The 13,854-nt window shown below is 45.7% G+C and overlaps 1 protein-coding gene across 1 annotated transcript in view; it reads left to right on the top strand.

The window, feature by feature from the left end:
* Positions 1-13,854, top strand: part of CYP39A1 (cytochrome P450 family 39 subfamily A member 1) — a 267,552-nt gene that overhangs the window by 205,850 nt on the left and 47,848 nt on the right. Inside the window, exon 10 of the mRNA XM_085610546.1 lies at positions 5,690-5,778. Coding sequence (XP_085466672.1) covers positions 5,690-5,778 — 89 coding nt within the window. The remainder of the gene's footprint in view (positions 1-5,689; positions 5,779-13,854) is intronic.

Below are 13,854 nucleotides of genomic sequence, written 5' to 3'. Positions count from 1 at the left end.
TCTGTGCGATACAAAAGTGAGTACATTTAAGTCCCGCATTCCTAGAGACCCTCTTCACCTAGGCACACGCATCCCTCGAGTCTCCATCCGTTACCTGTTCTTGAATGTCATCCTCACACAACTGCCTGGATTTTAGTATCATCTTTGTCCTGTCGGCTTTTATATATTAAGGATTCCAGCCTAGGCCCCTGCCTCAAGTTCATTAAAGACTCTAGCATGCGTGTAGGCTTCGAAGCCCTCAGAAAGTCTGCCCAGATTTCCCTAGCTGTTCCCAGTAATTTGGGGACAACAATAAATGCCTCCTGTGCTTTCTGGAATGTAATGAATAGCTCTCCTGGGTAGAGGTCAGTCACCCAGCTTGTGACATCCCCTCCCTCCACTGTACCACTGGCCTGGATTATACTTTATCAATCAATCAATAAGTCTTGTAGAGTGCGACTTATCACCCAGGAGGTCTCCAGGCGCTAGGGTTCTGTGAGCCTCGGTCGGATGGCCGTGATGGTCGAAAAGCAAGGTCTTGAGCTTCTTCCAGAAGTCCTACAGTGCTGCAAAACCCAGATAACCAGATCTCTCGAAAATGGTGACCTTCCAATAATTCTTTTTACTGCCATCTCCCAGACTCTACCAGTTCTCTCCTATTATATTACATAGGGATAGCTACTCCTTGTGTTTATTCCCCTCATGAGCAGTTCCCTAAGTGGAACCTCCCAGTTGTCTGCTTCAGTGAACCCTATGGCCACATGCTGTAAGTGTGCAGAAATATAATACAATTTGAGTCCCCCGTCTTCCAGGTCATGTTGTAATTCCCTCAATGATACCCTAATTCTCTTTCCAGCCCACACAGGGAATATCAGTCGGCTATCTAGCGCCTTAAACCTTGTCCACTGCAGTGGACACTTGGAATTCAGCAGTACATAGAAGCAACAAGGCCATAGTACCATTTTGCTATGACAACCCTGCCCATAACAGAGAGTGGGAGGGCCTGCAGCACCCTGCCCTTATTGTAATCCTGCATGTGTGCTACCATCATCCCCAGGTACCAGATCTTAGGTTGGGCAAATTCTCAATGTCCATTTTGGATAAAGCCTCCAGCAGGAACAATATAGACTTATTATGGCAAGTTTTTAATACCAATACTTCTCCACACCCATCAAGCTCGTTTATTAGGAATGAGACAGAGTCTTAGGTATATCAGAGCATATATGAATAGAGAAAGACTATAGTTCTGTATCAACCACCCTGATTCCCCATGTGTGAACTGCCCTTCTAAGTCGTATTGCTAAGGGTTTCACGGCAAGGGAAACAAGCAGTGGTGGGAGCCGGCACCCCTGTCTCCTACAAAAACTCTCCACCTCTCCAAGACCATTAAACAACTGGATTGGGCACAATAAATTTGAGCCCAACCCCATATGCCTCAACACTGTTAGCAAATAGGGTCAGTTCAGTGTCTTGAATGCTTTTTCCAGGTTCAAAGCTGCCACTGCACACTCCTCTTCATGTACATTTGTCTGTTGAATTACATGTGTGATTCTATACATAATTCTTTGAGGTGTTGCTCCCCGAAACAAATCCTCATGCACCAGGGGAGTCACCTCTCTTTAGAGCCCATTAGCAAGTCCCTTACGTAGAATCTTAGTGTTGGTGTCAATCATCAGTAGAGGTCTGTTGGCACACTGGGACCCTGTGATACCTAACAGGTTTTACATTTATGCTAATGTGGCCTTCTCTTATGGCTTCAGGCAGCAGGCCTGCCTTTTTACCTTCATTAGGAGTGGCAAGCAGTTCATCTGCTAATGGTGATGACAACGTCTGGTAGAGCTCACTCGGAAAACTATCGCGGCCTGGCACCTTTTCTCTGGGCATTGACTGTATTGCTTCCTTAAATTCCTGTATCTGCAGTCCTGGTTCTACGTTTACTATCACTTCCTCTGGGAGTCTTGGTAACCAGAACCCCTTAATATATTTTTCTATCAAGAGGTCAGGTCTTGGTGCAGTTGCTCTTAGTGTTGCATTGAGACCTTGTTCATGCTTGCTTGCTTCGTCACCTCATGCCACTCTGCGGAGTCTATGGCAAGCATTGGGGTAATAGCTAGATTTCTATTCAGTAGCCAGGTTAAACATTTTCCTGATTGGCCCCTTCTCTGTGGAGTCTCTGTCTTTACTCCTTCAGTTGAGACCTGTCTAACCTTTCCCATGTGTCTGCCAGGAGTCTCCAGGCTACCACCATATTTTTTTCAGTTGAGGAGATGCAATCTACTTGCTTCGGAGCTGGGGCGTCCCTTTCTCCTGTTCCTTTAGCTCTGTCTGTAATTAGTTCCTGATTCCATACAGCGTCCTCATGCACTCACCCCATAGGACAGACTTCATTGCTTCCCACTCGTTCACTCTGCTCTCCGTGGAACCCCATTTGATTTCAAAGTATGTGCCCCGTGTTGTGCATAAATCCATCCATAAGGCAAAAGGGTCAGTTGAAACACCTGGATTCAGTTTCCATTGTTCAGTATGTACACTGGTATTGCAATCACTGTACTCTAGCAGGAGTGGAGAGTGGTCGGATAGGAACCTGCTTAGGTGCCTTGCCTCCTGCAGTTTAGTGCTTAGGTCCATAGAAACCAGTATACAGCCTGATCTGGTGTACCTTCTTTAAGTTATACATGACCGCGTGGCCTGAATACACTTTTTACACCTAATGTAACTTGCTCCAAGTATCTACACAGCCCATGTTAGTCATATTTGTCTGTCTGTGGTGCAATCATGCAATGTGTCGTGCCATGCTTAGGGGTTACCTATATCTGTTCCCATCCAAAATGCAACTGAAACCTCTTGCCCGTATCACAGGCTGTGGATAGTATTACCATCACCATGACTTCATATCCATTTTATATACATCTAATAACATATTCCAATTTTTCTCACATTTTGTTTTCTTTCTTTGTCTCTGGCTGTCTATAACTTTCTCAATGTCTGTGGTTGTCCATCTTTTTATCAGGCAGTACCTTTCTAGATACTTATTTGGCTGCCTGTGGCTCCAGATACTGTATGTGTGTGCTTCATTGTCTCTGGGCCTCCCTGCATGTATGTTTGTCTTTCTGCTGGCTTATTTTCTCACCTTTCTCTGCCTTCCTGTCTGCTTTCACTTTGACTGTGCCTATGCTTTTATCTGTCTGTTGGCCGACAAACCTGCCTAACTATGTATTTGCAATTTACTCACTTGTATACCTCTTTCTCTGTTTATCCACTTAACTCCCTTGACCACTGCCCACCCCATAACCCTAAAATTACCCTTACATCCCTTTATCAGTGTCCACCCTTAAACCCTAAAATCACCCTTAACTTTCTTTACCACTAGCGGCATCAAAACATTTTTTTTAAAATAACATAGTAATTACGTTATTTTAAAAAAATATACTTACCTGCCTGGTAAAGGCATGCATGATAAAGGTACAACTACTGCCTTGCATAGTACTTACCTGGGTTGTAAAGACTGCATGGTAAAGGCATTGTGAGGTAAAGACTTTGTTGTAAAGGCTGTTTATCTCTCCCGGCAGTAACTATTACCGCCGCCCCCCCTGACCCCACCAATGCTGGGTGTAAAATCTCTGCAAAAAGAACAATTGATGGACGGAATGCTGAACAATGTCACCACTCATCAGCCAGGCTAGCTTGATTCCAGTGGCATGGTGAGCACGGGTCCCACATCTGGGCATACCTGTCTTACTCGTGGTGACAAATGCATGAAGAACAATTGATGGACGGAATGCTGAATACTGTCACCACTCGTCAGTCAGGCTAGCTTGATTCCAGTGCAGTGGCATGTTGAGCACAGGTTCCACATCTGGGCATACCTGTCTTACTCGTGGTGACAAATGCATGAAGAACAATTGATGGACGGAATGCTGAATACTGTCACCACTCGTCAGTCAGGCTAGCTTGATTCCAGTGCAGTGGCATGGTGAGCACGGGTCCCACATCTGGGCATACCTGTCTTACTCGTGGTGACAAATGCATGAAGAACAATTGATGGACGGAATGCTGAATACTGTCACCACTCGTCAGTCAGGCTAGCTTGATTCCAGTGCAGTGGCATGTTGAGCACGGGTTCCACATCTGGGCATACCTGTCTTACTCGTGGTGACAAATGCATGAAGAACAATTGATGGACGGAATGCTGAATACTGTCACCACTCGTCAGTCAGGCTAGCTTGATTCCAGTGCAGTGGCATGGTGAGCACGGGTCCCACATCTGGGCATACCTGTCTTACTCGTGGTGACAAATGCATGAAGAACAATTGATGGACGGAATGCTGAAAACTGTCACCACTCGTCAGTCAGGCTAGCTTGATTCCAGTGCAGTGGCATGGTGAGCACGGGTCCCACATCTGGGCATACCTGTCTTACTCGTGGTGACAAATGCATGAAGAACAATTGATGGACGGAATGCTGAACGATGTCAAACATGGCCGGCATTATGAATATTTGGCAAAACTGCTCCCACCTTTTTACCGAGAGCACTTTGGCAAAAAGGACCTTCGCACCAGCAGCGAACTCTTCACTTGGCCTGTGGGCTACGGCTGTGCGCCCACCAGACCCTGAATGAGGCCCTACGTCATGTCTCTCTGCGCATGATTGGTTGTTTGGGTGCCCGTCTCTTGGCCTGCTCCGTTAGCTAGGCTTTTCATGCGTTCTTCTGTCTATAATGAACTAATGACATCTCTAGTAGCAGGGCTCTAAGTGGGATGAAAAAAGTGGTGGGTCCCTAAAAGTACGTAGCCTTTATTTTTAAGGGTGTGGCTTAAACATATATACTAAAATTTCAAAAGAGTTCCACCCTACCCCCACATTTGCATAGGATGACAACTGCAACTGATATACGTGAACATAGTTCTGTGCGCTTTGCAGAGAGGCCAAGAATTGTAGGAGCATGTATTCTGACTCAATTTTAAGGCTGTACTACTACACAAGAGTAATGTGATGCCTGAAAAAAAAATACCACAACACAACATCCTGGAAAAAAGTAAGCACTCTTAGGGAATGGAAGATTAAGTAAAGCATGTACAACATAAACAGAAACAACATGGTTTACCTTACATTCGTACACTTATTGTTCAGACATCGAACAGTCTTTTTGTCTGTAAAGTTAAGGACATGAATACAGGGCCCCAAAGGGGCCGTTTTAAATGTTCTATTTTAATCACTACCGGGTCTGAGACCCGGGTGGTCCCGGCCCACTTAAAGCCCTGTCTAGTACTGCGTCATGTTTTCTAATAAGACTCTCTTTCTTTGTAGCTAATGTAGATGGCTTCCACTTGTCACTGGCACTGTCTGTTCCCCTGTGCGTCTGTGTGGCGTCTGTGTGTCTGTCGTGACGTCACGGCAGGTCAGGAGTTGGGACTCATTTGACTATTTCTTGACTCACAAAGGATCGTAATATACATTACTTATATGTTCACATCTAAATTGCTTCTTAAATCAGAATTGTTCCAGCGCGTTAGCCTCAGTTCTATCCTTGCGCAAGGTTTATAAATCCGCCTTCTTGGACTGCGTTCACTACTGGCATTAATAACAGGTTATAACACTGCAGATTCATAAGCGCGGATTATCTGGCAGGGTTGTTTTTAGCCCGGAGAAATAATGTTAAGCTTTTTTTTTTACGTAAGCCTGAGCTGGAAAAATGCTTTTCTTCCCACAGGAACGCTGGAAAAAGGCAAATTTAGAGAAGAACGCGTTCCTGGACGGCTTCATGGCGTTCGGCGGAGGGCGGTACCAGTGCCCGGGAAGGTCGGTGCAACAGCTGGGCTCTGTTTGTGCTTCAGCCCTGCAGATAATGGCGCAACAGGAGCGCGCTATTTAAAGGCTCTGACGCAGCTCCCGAGAGATGTCTAACTGTTGTCTTTTTGTGCTGATGGACAGGAGGCCGGGGATGGCAAAATGAGCCGACATGTCATGCCCGCCTTGCTCCCTGAACCAATGGGCAAGGGCAGGTCCTTGTGAATGGGTGGCTCGCGGGAGGTCGGCGCCTTGTGCTGCACGCGCATAAATAGACGCCCCAGGCCCCGTGAGGTGTGTGTATGTCCTTATTTGCAGCTTTTGTGGGGAGCAGTACATGCTGAGGTGCTGGTTTGGCGCGCTCGCGGGTGTGACTGAACAGGTATTTGACATCAGTAGTTCATATTCATTCACCGCGACTCGGCACACAGCACTTCCCCATTGAGTGTTGGGATTGTGGGGCACAGAGGTGGTCTGTATGGCATCTCTATAGGGGCAGAGAGTGTTTTTAAAACTTTTGATGGCCACAGCATCGTGAGTACCGGCACTTCCCAGCACTGCTCCAATGCATGTGATGGGAGAATACTGGCACTTCCCGGCAGCAAAGAGGTACTCTGGGACAAGGAGTACCTGCACTTCTATATTTCCATTAAAGCTCTGAAGCCATATCCACGGGGTCTTAGGTTGTCTCTGTTCTGGGAGGACCTGGCCTGGCAGTTCAGGCTGAACTGTTCCAATTGGAGCAGGGTCAAGACTGATTTGCATATGGCTGGGTTCAAACTGAGGTCGCATAGTGGGAAAATGAACAATGGGTTGGAATGCTGCCCGAGTGATTGCCAATGGTTAGACTTTTCTGCAAGCATTCCTCCAATTACCTTTTGTGTGTTGTACTGCCCTAAAGTGACATGGGTATGCCCAAACGTGTCTCCCTTGCTCACTGTGCCACAAGAACCAAGCTACACACGACTGAAGAGACGCAATCAGAGCAAAACCGGTCCTAGGTCACTTGTGTTCTGTTTTGGGAAGGAACCTGGTCTAGCAGTTCAGGCTGGACTGTTCAGATTAGAGCACGGTCAAGACTGATTTGCATATGGCTGGGTCTAAACTTAGGTGGCATGGTGGGCAAAATAACGATGGGTTGAAATGCTACCTCGAGCAGTAGCCAGTGGTTAGACTTATTGCGAGCATTCCTCCCATCACTTTCCCCGCAGATCCCTGATGGGGTCTCCATCAATATTTCCTAGAGTTAGTAACATAACATGAAGCCTGTTCTGCTGTAAAGGGCACAGCTAAAGGATCAGCCACAAGCGACAAACGTATAGACTTATGACGCCAGGGTGATTGGCTCAAAGCCCAGGTCTCAAGGATGCTTCAGTTATTTCCCACAATTCATATTACATCCGGATGGGATACGGCTGTGTGAGTTGTGGTCCAGCTACTTCAAACATTCTAAGGTTCCTACTGAATGGGTGTTATGGGATCCCGGATTGTATCTATCTAATAGACTCAGCTTTTGTTGAACAGGGAGGTTGGAGGTGCACAGTGCTCATTTATAGTTGCGTACATCTATACGTGATGGATTGAATCTAGTAGTGGTATTCTTTCTTTGCAGATATGTTTAACATTAAAATAGAATTCCATTCATATATGATTTTATGTATATATTTTCCTTTTTTGTTAATTTTCTGATTTAATTATTGTGACAACGATCGACAAAAATCCTTGACACCCCTTTTAAAAAAGTACTGAATTGAGGTAATTCTTTTTTGTCATGGCTTCCGTAGTGTAGAATAAATGTTGATGCATGTTAAAGTCAGCTATCATCCATTATCTGTCACTGGTGAAAAGCGCCCAGAGATTGCCTTGGTGGTGAATTAGCGCTTTGTAGGAAGCTGACTATTAAAGTGGTACTGCCAAGGTAGGGGCACACCAGGCAAAAAGTACAGACGCCCTTTTTGGTTTACAGGGCTTAAATTAATAATCCCAAGTGCTCCATTTGTGGCAGTGTGGTCGAGCGGCTTGTGCTTATCAGAGGGTAGTGTTAAACATTTGTTGTGCACACAGAGTCAATACATGAGAAACACACTCAAGAAGAAACTAGATACCAATTTAGATAAACAACTCAGACTTTTATATAATTTTAGACACCAAAGTAATCAGAATCAGGTAAGTATTTTCGGAGTTATAGATTTTTCTAGTATGAAAAAAATACAATCAAATAACGGTTATGAGGTATGAGCCTCGAACGCGGTAATGTTATCCTATGAGAGAAACATTCCCTGCATCGAAATACTTGCAAACAGTTTACAGAGTTCTTCTCCTGGACGTAAGGTGCTTAGACCAAGAAACCACCAATTGTTCAGTTTTACCTGCCCTGGTGAGTCTGGATGCAGAGGTGCTGGTCGCGTTGGTAGCCTCAAGTGCTATGCGGCAAAGTCAATGGAGAGGTACCTGCAAAAAGAAAGGCTGCAAGTGGGGACTGAAGGGCCTGTCCGGCAGAACCCAAAGGGGGACTTAGCTCTTGAGGGTCTCTGGAGTGATAAGACACAGTCGGTTTACAGTGAGCTGGGTTGGGGGGCTCGGATGCAGAGGTGTTTTGTCTTCTGGGTAGCTCAAGTCAGAGGCTTCCATTGGGATTCGGTGACCTGGAGAGGGAGAGGAACCAAGACTGCCGGGCCACTCTCGGTGATGACTTTGGAGCTCCTGACGTCCCTCGATGGCAGGTCAGTGTTGGCATCAGTGGTGTCTGGGTGTGGCACACAGCAAGCCTTGGTGCTTGCAAGGGCTCTGGTACCCTGGGTATTGGTGTATGGAGGCTGAGACTTGGTGAAGACTGACCTCCTGGACTCTCGATTACCTCCTTCTGGTGAGTTACTCCCTTGGAGGACCCGATGGTCAGCAAAACAGTTAACCGGGCAGATGTGATTGGTGCCTGCAGATGCAGAGAGATGGCTCCTCCACCTCGAGGGAGATGCTGCTTGGTTGGCAAAATACTGGACAGTCCTCCAAGGTTAGCCAGGCTGTTCAGTGGCAGAACAAGTAATTTCTTGCAATTGTCAGGAGGGCAGTACCCAAGCAGGATTTGGCGCCAATTTTGGTACTTGTCCACAGTTCTTGTGTTGTTGACTCTTCTTTGTCATTCTTCTGTTCCCAGGCAGACAAATCTCCATTCCTGGTGTTGGAAGTCACCTATATACAGAATTTAGGGGCATGAAGGGAGTATAAGGTAGTAGTCAATGGGCTACCTACCCCTGGGGTGACTAAACCCACTAGATGACCACTTCCTGGGGAGAGTGGGCACAAACTTGATCCAGAGATCCTATTTTCACCAAAAACAAGATGGTGAAACCCTTCTTTGAGTGTCCACTTCAGGTGGCCCACCTTAGGAGTGTGCCTAGCCTGATAGTGTGGTACGGCTTCTGACTAGCTACTTTTTCCACCAGCTCTGGTGCCAAATGGGCTCCATGGCAGAGGGTGGCATTCTCCAGGTTTGGAGAAAGGTGGGGTTGCATATCAAAGGCGGCAGAGGCTTTGAAACTTCTGGCCTGGGTATGCTAATTCACTAGCCATCCTGCTGGAGGAGGTGTGAGCACCTTCCTCCGGAGTAGGCATTGTTCCTGACCTCTGAGAACATTGGCTCTCCTGAGCAGGGGGTCAGAAATTCACCTGTGGTGGCAGGCTGGAAGAATCCAATCAGCCAGCACAATAAAAGACTGGTTGATTTAAGGGGGTACCTCTAAGGTGCCCTCTGGGTGCATGTCATAATAGATCCAAAACTGGCCTCAGTGGGGATTTATTAAGACAAGGTGTTTGATATGAACAACATTGGTTTCAGTGCAGTCATCATGTAGCTGGGTAACTCGTAATGACCAGTGCCCAGTACATATCCTTAAGATGGCTGCCTGATCACTTGCAATATCTAGTAATAGAACTAGACATCACAGGGTCCTATCTGCTCATGCAGATGGGTCCTCACATATAATATAAAGCACCCTGCCCTAGGGCTCTAAGGCCTGCTGTAGGTCTGACTTACATATAGTATATGCTGTGCACCTTGGCATGGCACACAGGGAGTGTGCTATGTCATGAATTCAAAATGGTTTGGACCATTTCATGCATCCTGCCATGGCAGGCTGCATGGAGTTTTTGTGTGGGTCACTTTAGGTGGCATAATACATGCTGCAGCCGTAGGGTCCCTTTTTAGTACCTATGCCCTGGGTACCAGAGGTACCATTTACTAGGGACTTACAGGGGTGCTAACGTCCTAGTCACTTGGGTTACATTTAGACATTTACCTGGTTTAAGAGCACTGGTACTGGGGGCCTGGTTAGCAGGGACCCAGTGCACATTCAGGTGAAAAGCATCAGTACTAGGGCAAAAAAGTGGGGGTGACCATGTCAAAAAGGTGCACTTTCCTACACGCTTTACAAAGGCTGATAACCATAACTTCGAGGTTGTTTGGTTTTTGTCACCCTGAGTGCTCCACTCCAACCGGAAGCATGCAACAACATCACTCTGAAACAGGATGAAACACGTCTTTGTTGCAAATGTTTCAGAGCTGGAACTTTGCAATTAGATTGTGACGTTGATCTGAATTTTTAATTAAAGTTATCGAAGCCAAACGGGACTTTTCCATAGGGGAATTAATATACCAACAGCTTTTCCGTGCGTATTTAACTTGGGTGGAAATTAGCTGTTAAAAGTATGCCAGGCTAAGCACGTTTATTATATTATTGTGTGAGATATGTGCAACATATCTTTTAGTGCACAATACAGTAGGTGTTTTTCAGTGTTGTACTTCACCATTTCAGAGGTTAAGAAATATTTAAATGTTCTACCTTTACAAACGTTAAAATTAAAATTAAAAATAGTTATTTAACTTGTCAGTGATTCACCCACGCAACATAACTTCAATTTGTTTAAATTACAAAGTGGATCTGCTTACATTTGGGTATTTTTACATATCTTTACATGAAGACCAAACAACAATCATGCATGTAACGCAGGGAGGATATAGATCACAAGAAAGAGAGCTGGCATCAGGGGTTCCTCAGGGCTCGGCCCCGAGTCCAACACTCTTTAATCCCTATATGGCACCTTTGCTTTTTTTGATGGTCATATACGATGTTGAGTGTATTGCTTATGCGGATGACACCCAACTGATCCTTACACTGGATAAAAACTCAACAGTGGCTGAAGAAATTTCACCACTGTTTAACAGCAGTGATGAACTGGATGAAGCTAAACCTTTTGAAATGTAATGGCTCCAAAATGGAGATCATGCTGTTTGGCAAGAATAACGTTTTTAGACCTGAACAATGGTGGCCTTCAAATTCAGCACCACCCCCGACTACAGTGGAGACTGTAAAGAATTTGGCAATAAAATTTGATCATACTTTATCCTTCCACAAGCAAGCTCTTGCTGTGGCTGGTACTTGTTTTCAAGTAATAAAAACTCTCAGACTTTTTTTTGATCTACTCCCAATGTCGGCCAAAAACACGGTGGTAGTAGCTTTAGTGCTATCCTGTTTGGACTACTGTAATAGTCACTATGAAGGAACCAACAAAAAAGTATTACAAAGACTACAGGTGGACCAAAACGCTGCAGCGAGGTTGGTACTTAATCTGCCCAGAGATACCTCCTCTGCGACTGCACTGAAAACCCTTCATTGGCTGCCCATCCATAAGAGGATTCTGTTCAAGGTTCTTACTGTTATCTATTAAACAGTAAACAATATCGGACCAGAATATCTTAATGTTAGAACTAAGCCATACATCACTCAACGTACCCTAGGGTCATCTTCAGAGAACCTCCTAATAACATCTAAATTTAAACTTAAAACCAGGGGCGGCAAGACACTAGTAGCCATAGGGACAAAAGCCTGGAACTCCTTGCCTACCCAACTCAGACATACACAAAATGAACTCAGTTTTAGGAAGTCCTTAAAAACATGGATCTTTGGTATTCCAGAGAACATGGCTTGGTCTTTTCTCTGATCAGCAATCATCTGTGACTATGCCAGTTTCTCTCTTTCTCCTGTAAGGTGTCCTTTTCCTCAGCATCAGCGCCAAGAGACTCCTTGGAGTGAACGTTGCACTATATAAAAACTGTTTCATTCATGTGTAAAATATGTCAGAATTCAACAGAAAATCAAAATGCACACAGATGCAGGCACTTGTCAATCCTGCGATTAGTTTACTTTTGTATTTTCTTGCTTAAGGGATAGGTAATAGGTACCTGGAATGTTTGGTTTTAGTTTTCGGGGAGAGTGTGACTGCCTATGAATGCACTGGAGTGTGTCCTACAGCACACAGTCAACTGATCAGGTGACCTAGCCACGCAGGCCGCGCATGTGATGTCATCACAGTGGAATGTTGGGAAGGAGTCGCGTAGTGGGGTCGTGGGGAGAGGTCCAGGATGAAGGTCAGACTTTCTGTTAGTAGAATTTTCTTGAGAAAACAAAGGCCAAGGTGTAGTTTGTGCATTGAGGGGCTACCTGGGAACCCTCTCATGGTTAGCACAGGAGGGGCCATGGGCTCTTGGCTCGGGTGTCAGGTCTATGAAAGTAATGATACAAGTCCAGGAATACAGCTGAAAATCCTAGATGCACACCGGTTCCACCTCTTCCAATGCAGAAGATGACTAGTAATGTCTTAATGAGGAACCAGGGACAAGTGAGGGAAAGAGTAGGGCACCAGACACACTGGTTCAGAAGGGCACCAACAGAAGCTACGGACCATCACCGCTCATGGAACAAGAACAAAATGCAATAGTTTTAGAATACGCTCCTTGGCAAGACAGCAGCTTATGCCTCCCTTGGCAAAGAAAGACTCTAACAAGCCGGGGTGCTACTAGTAATCTCACCCAATGCCCCTGAAGGCTGAGAGGAAGGTGCATTTGTTTGCAAGCGTAAAGGAGAAACGACAAGCTGACTGGAAGGAAGTAGGCTGAATGCCTAGGAACTGGGAAGTGTAGGGAGTGTAGACTCAATCAAAAACTCCTTAGCAGGCAGAGGACCGAGGAACATCCAAGAGCTCTGTATAGAGTGAGGGTGGGAAAGAGTACATGAACAGAGAAGGAGGAAAAAAAAGAAGCATAGAGAATGCAAGGCCAGGTGATGACCTAATATAGAATCAGAAAACCAAAACAAGGGAAGTTGCCAGACACCTATCAGGTGCACATGAGATGTAAATAAATTAGCTCTTTGCTTACCCCGGACATCTTCCCCTCTCCAACCTTGATGTTTAGCACTTGTGACTGACTATTCTAGTCCTGTATTCCATGATTTCCATGACTGACTTCACTGGAACCTAAAACCCGCTGACACGTTCTTTTCGCCGCTCTTCCTTTCGAAGCACATCCAGAGGCTACTCCTCTGACACCGCTTCCACTTCCTATAAAGCCCCTACCCAATCCACCTTTACAAGGGGTTACCAAAGAGGCGGCTACAAAGGCAACAATAATAAAGGCAGAGGCAAAACAAACACCTCCCGCTCTGCCTCCACCCCTACCCAATGACTTCCCTCCACTCCCCCCAGACCATCCCACTCCGGTCGGGGGCAGACTCCACAATTTCCATCCTGTCTGGACTACCATCACCTCCGACAAATGGGTAACACATATAATTTGGTCAGGCTATTGCCTCGAACTAACATCTACCCCCCCAAACATTCCACCCAAACAACGCCCAATGTCACAAGAAAATTTAACACTACTAAAGTAGGAGGTAATCTCCCTCCTACAAAAGGGGGCAATAGAATTAGTTCCTACCAACCAACAAAATATAGGGGTTTACTCCCTATATTTTCTCATACCAAAAAGGGACGACACGCTAAGACCCATCCTAGACCTCAGGCCCCTGAACCAATATATCCACTCAGACCATTTTCACATGGTCACCCTTCAGCAGGTACTTCCCCTGCTCTCCCAAAATGATTTCCTGGCCACTCTAGACCTCAAAGACGCCTACTTCCACATTCCAGTTCACAACGCTCACAGGAAGTTCCTCAGATTTCTGGTGGACGGCCAACACTATCAATTCAAAGTGCTCCCATTCGGAGTCACCACAGCACCACGAGTAATTACCA

Source organism: Triturus cristatus, chromosome 6 (genome assembly GCF_964204655.1).
Source record: "Triturus cristatus chromosome 6, aTriCri1.1, whole genome shotgun sequence".
Classification (NCBI taxonomy): Eukaryota; Metazoa; Chordata; class Amphibia; order Caudata; family Salamandridae; genus Triturus; species Triturus cristatus.
The sequence above is the reverse complement of the archived record's forward strand: the minus strand, read 5'-3'. Positions and strand labels throughout refer to the sequence as shown.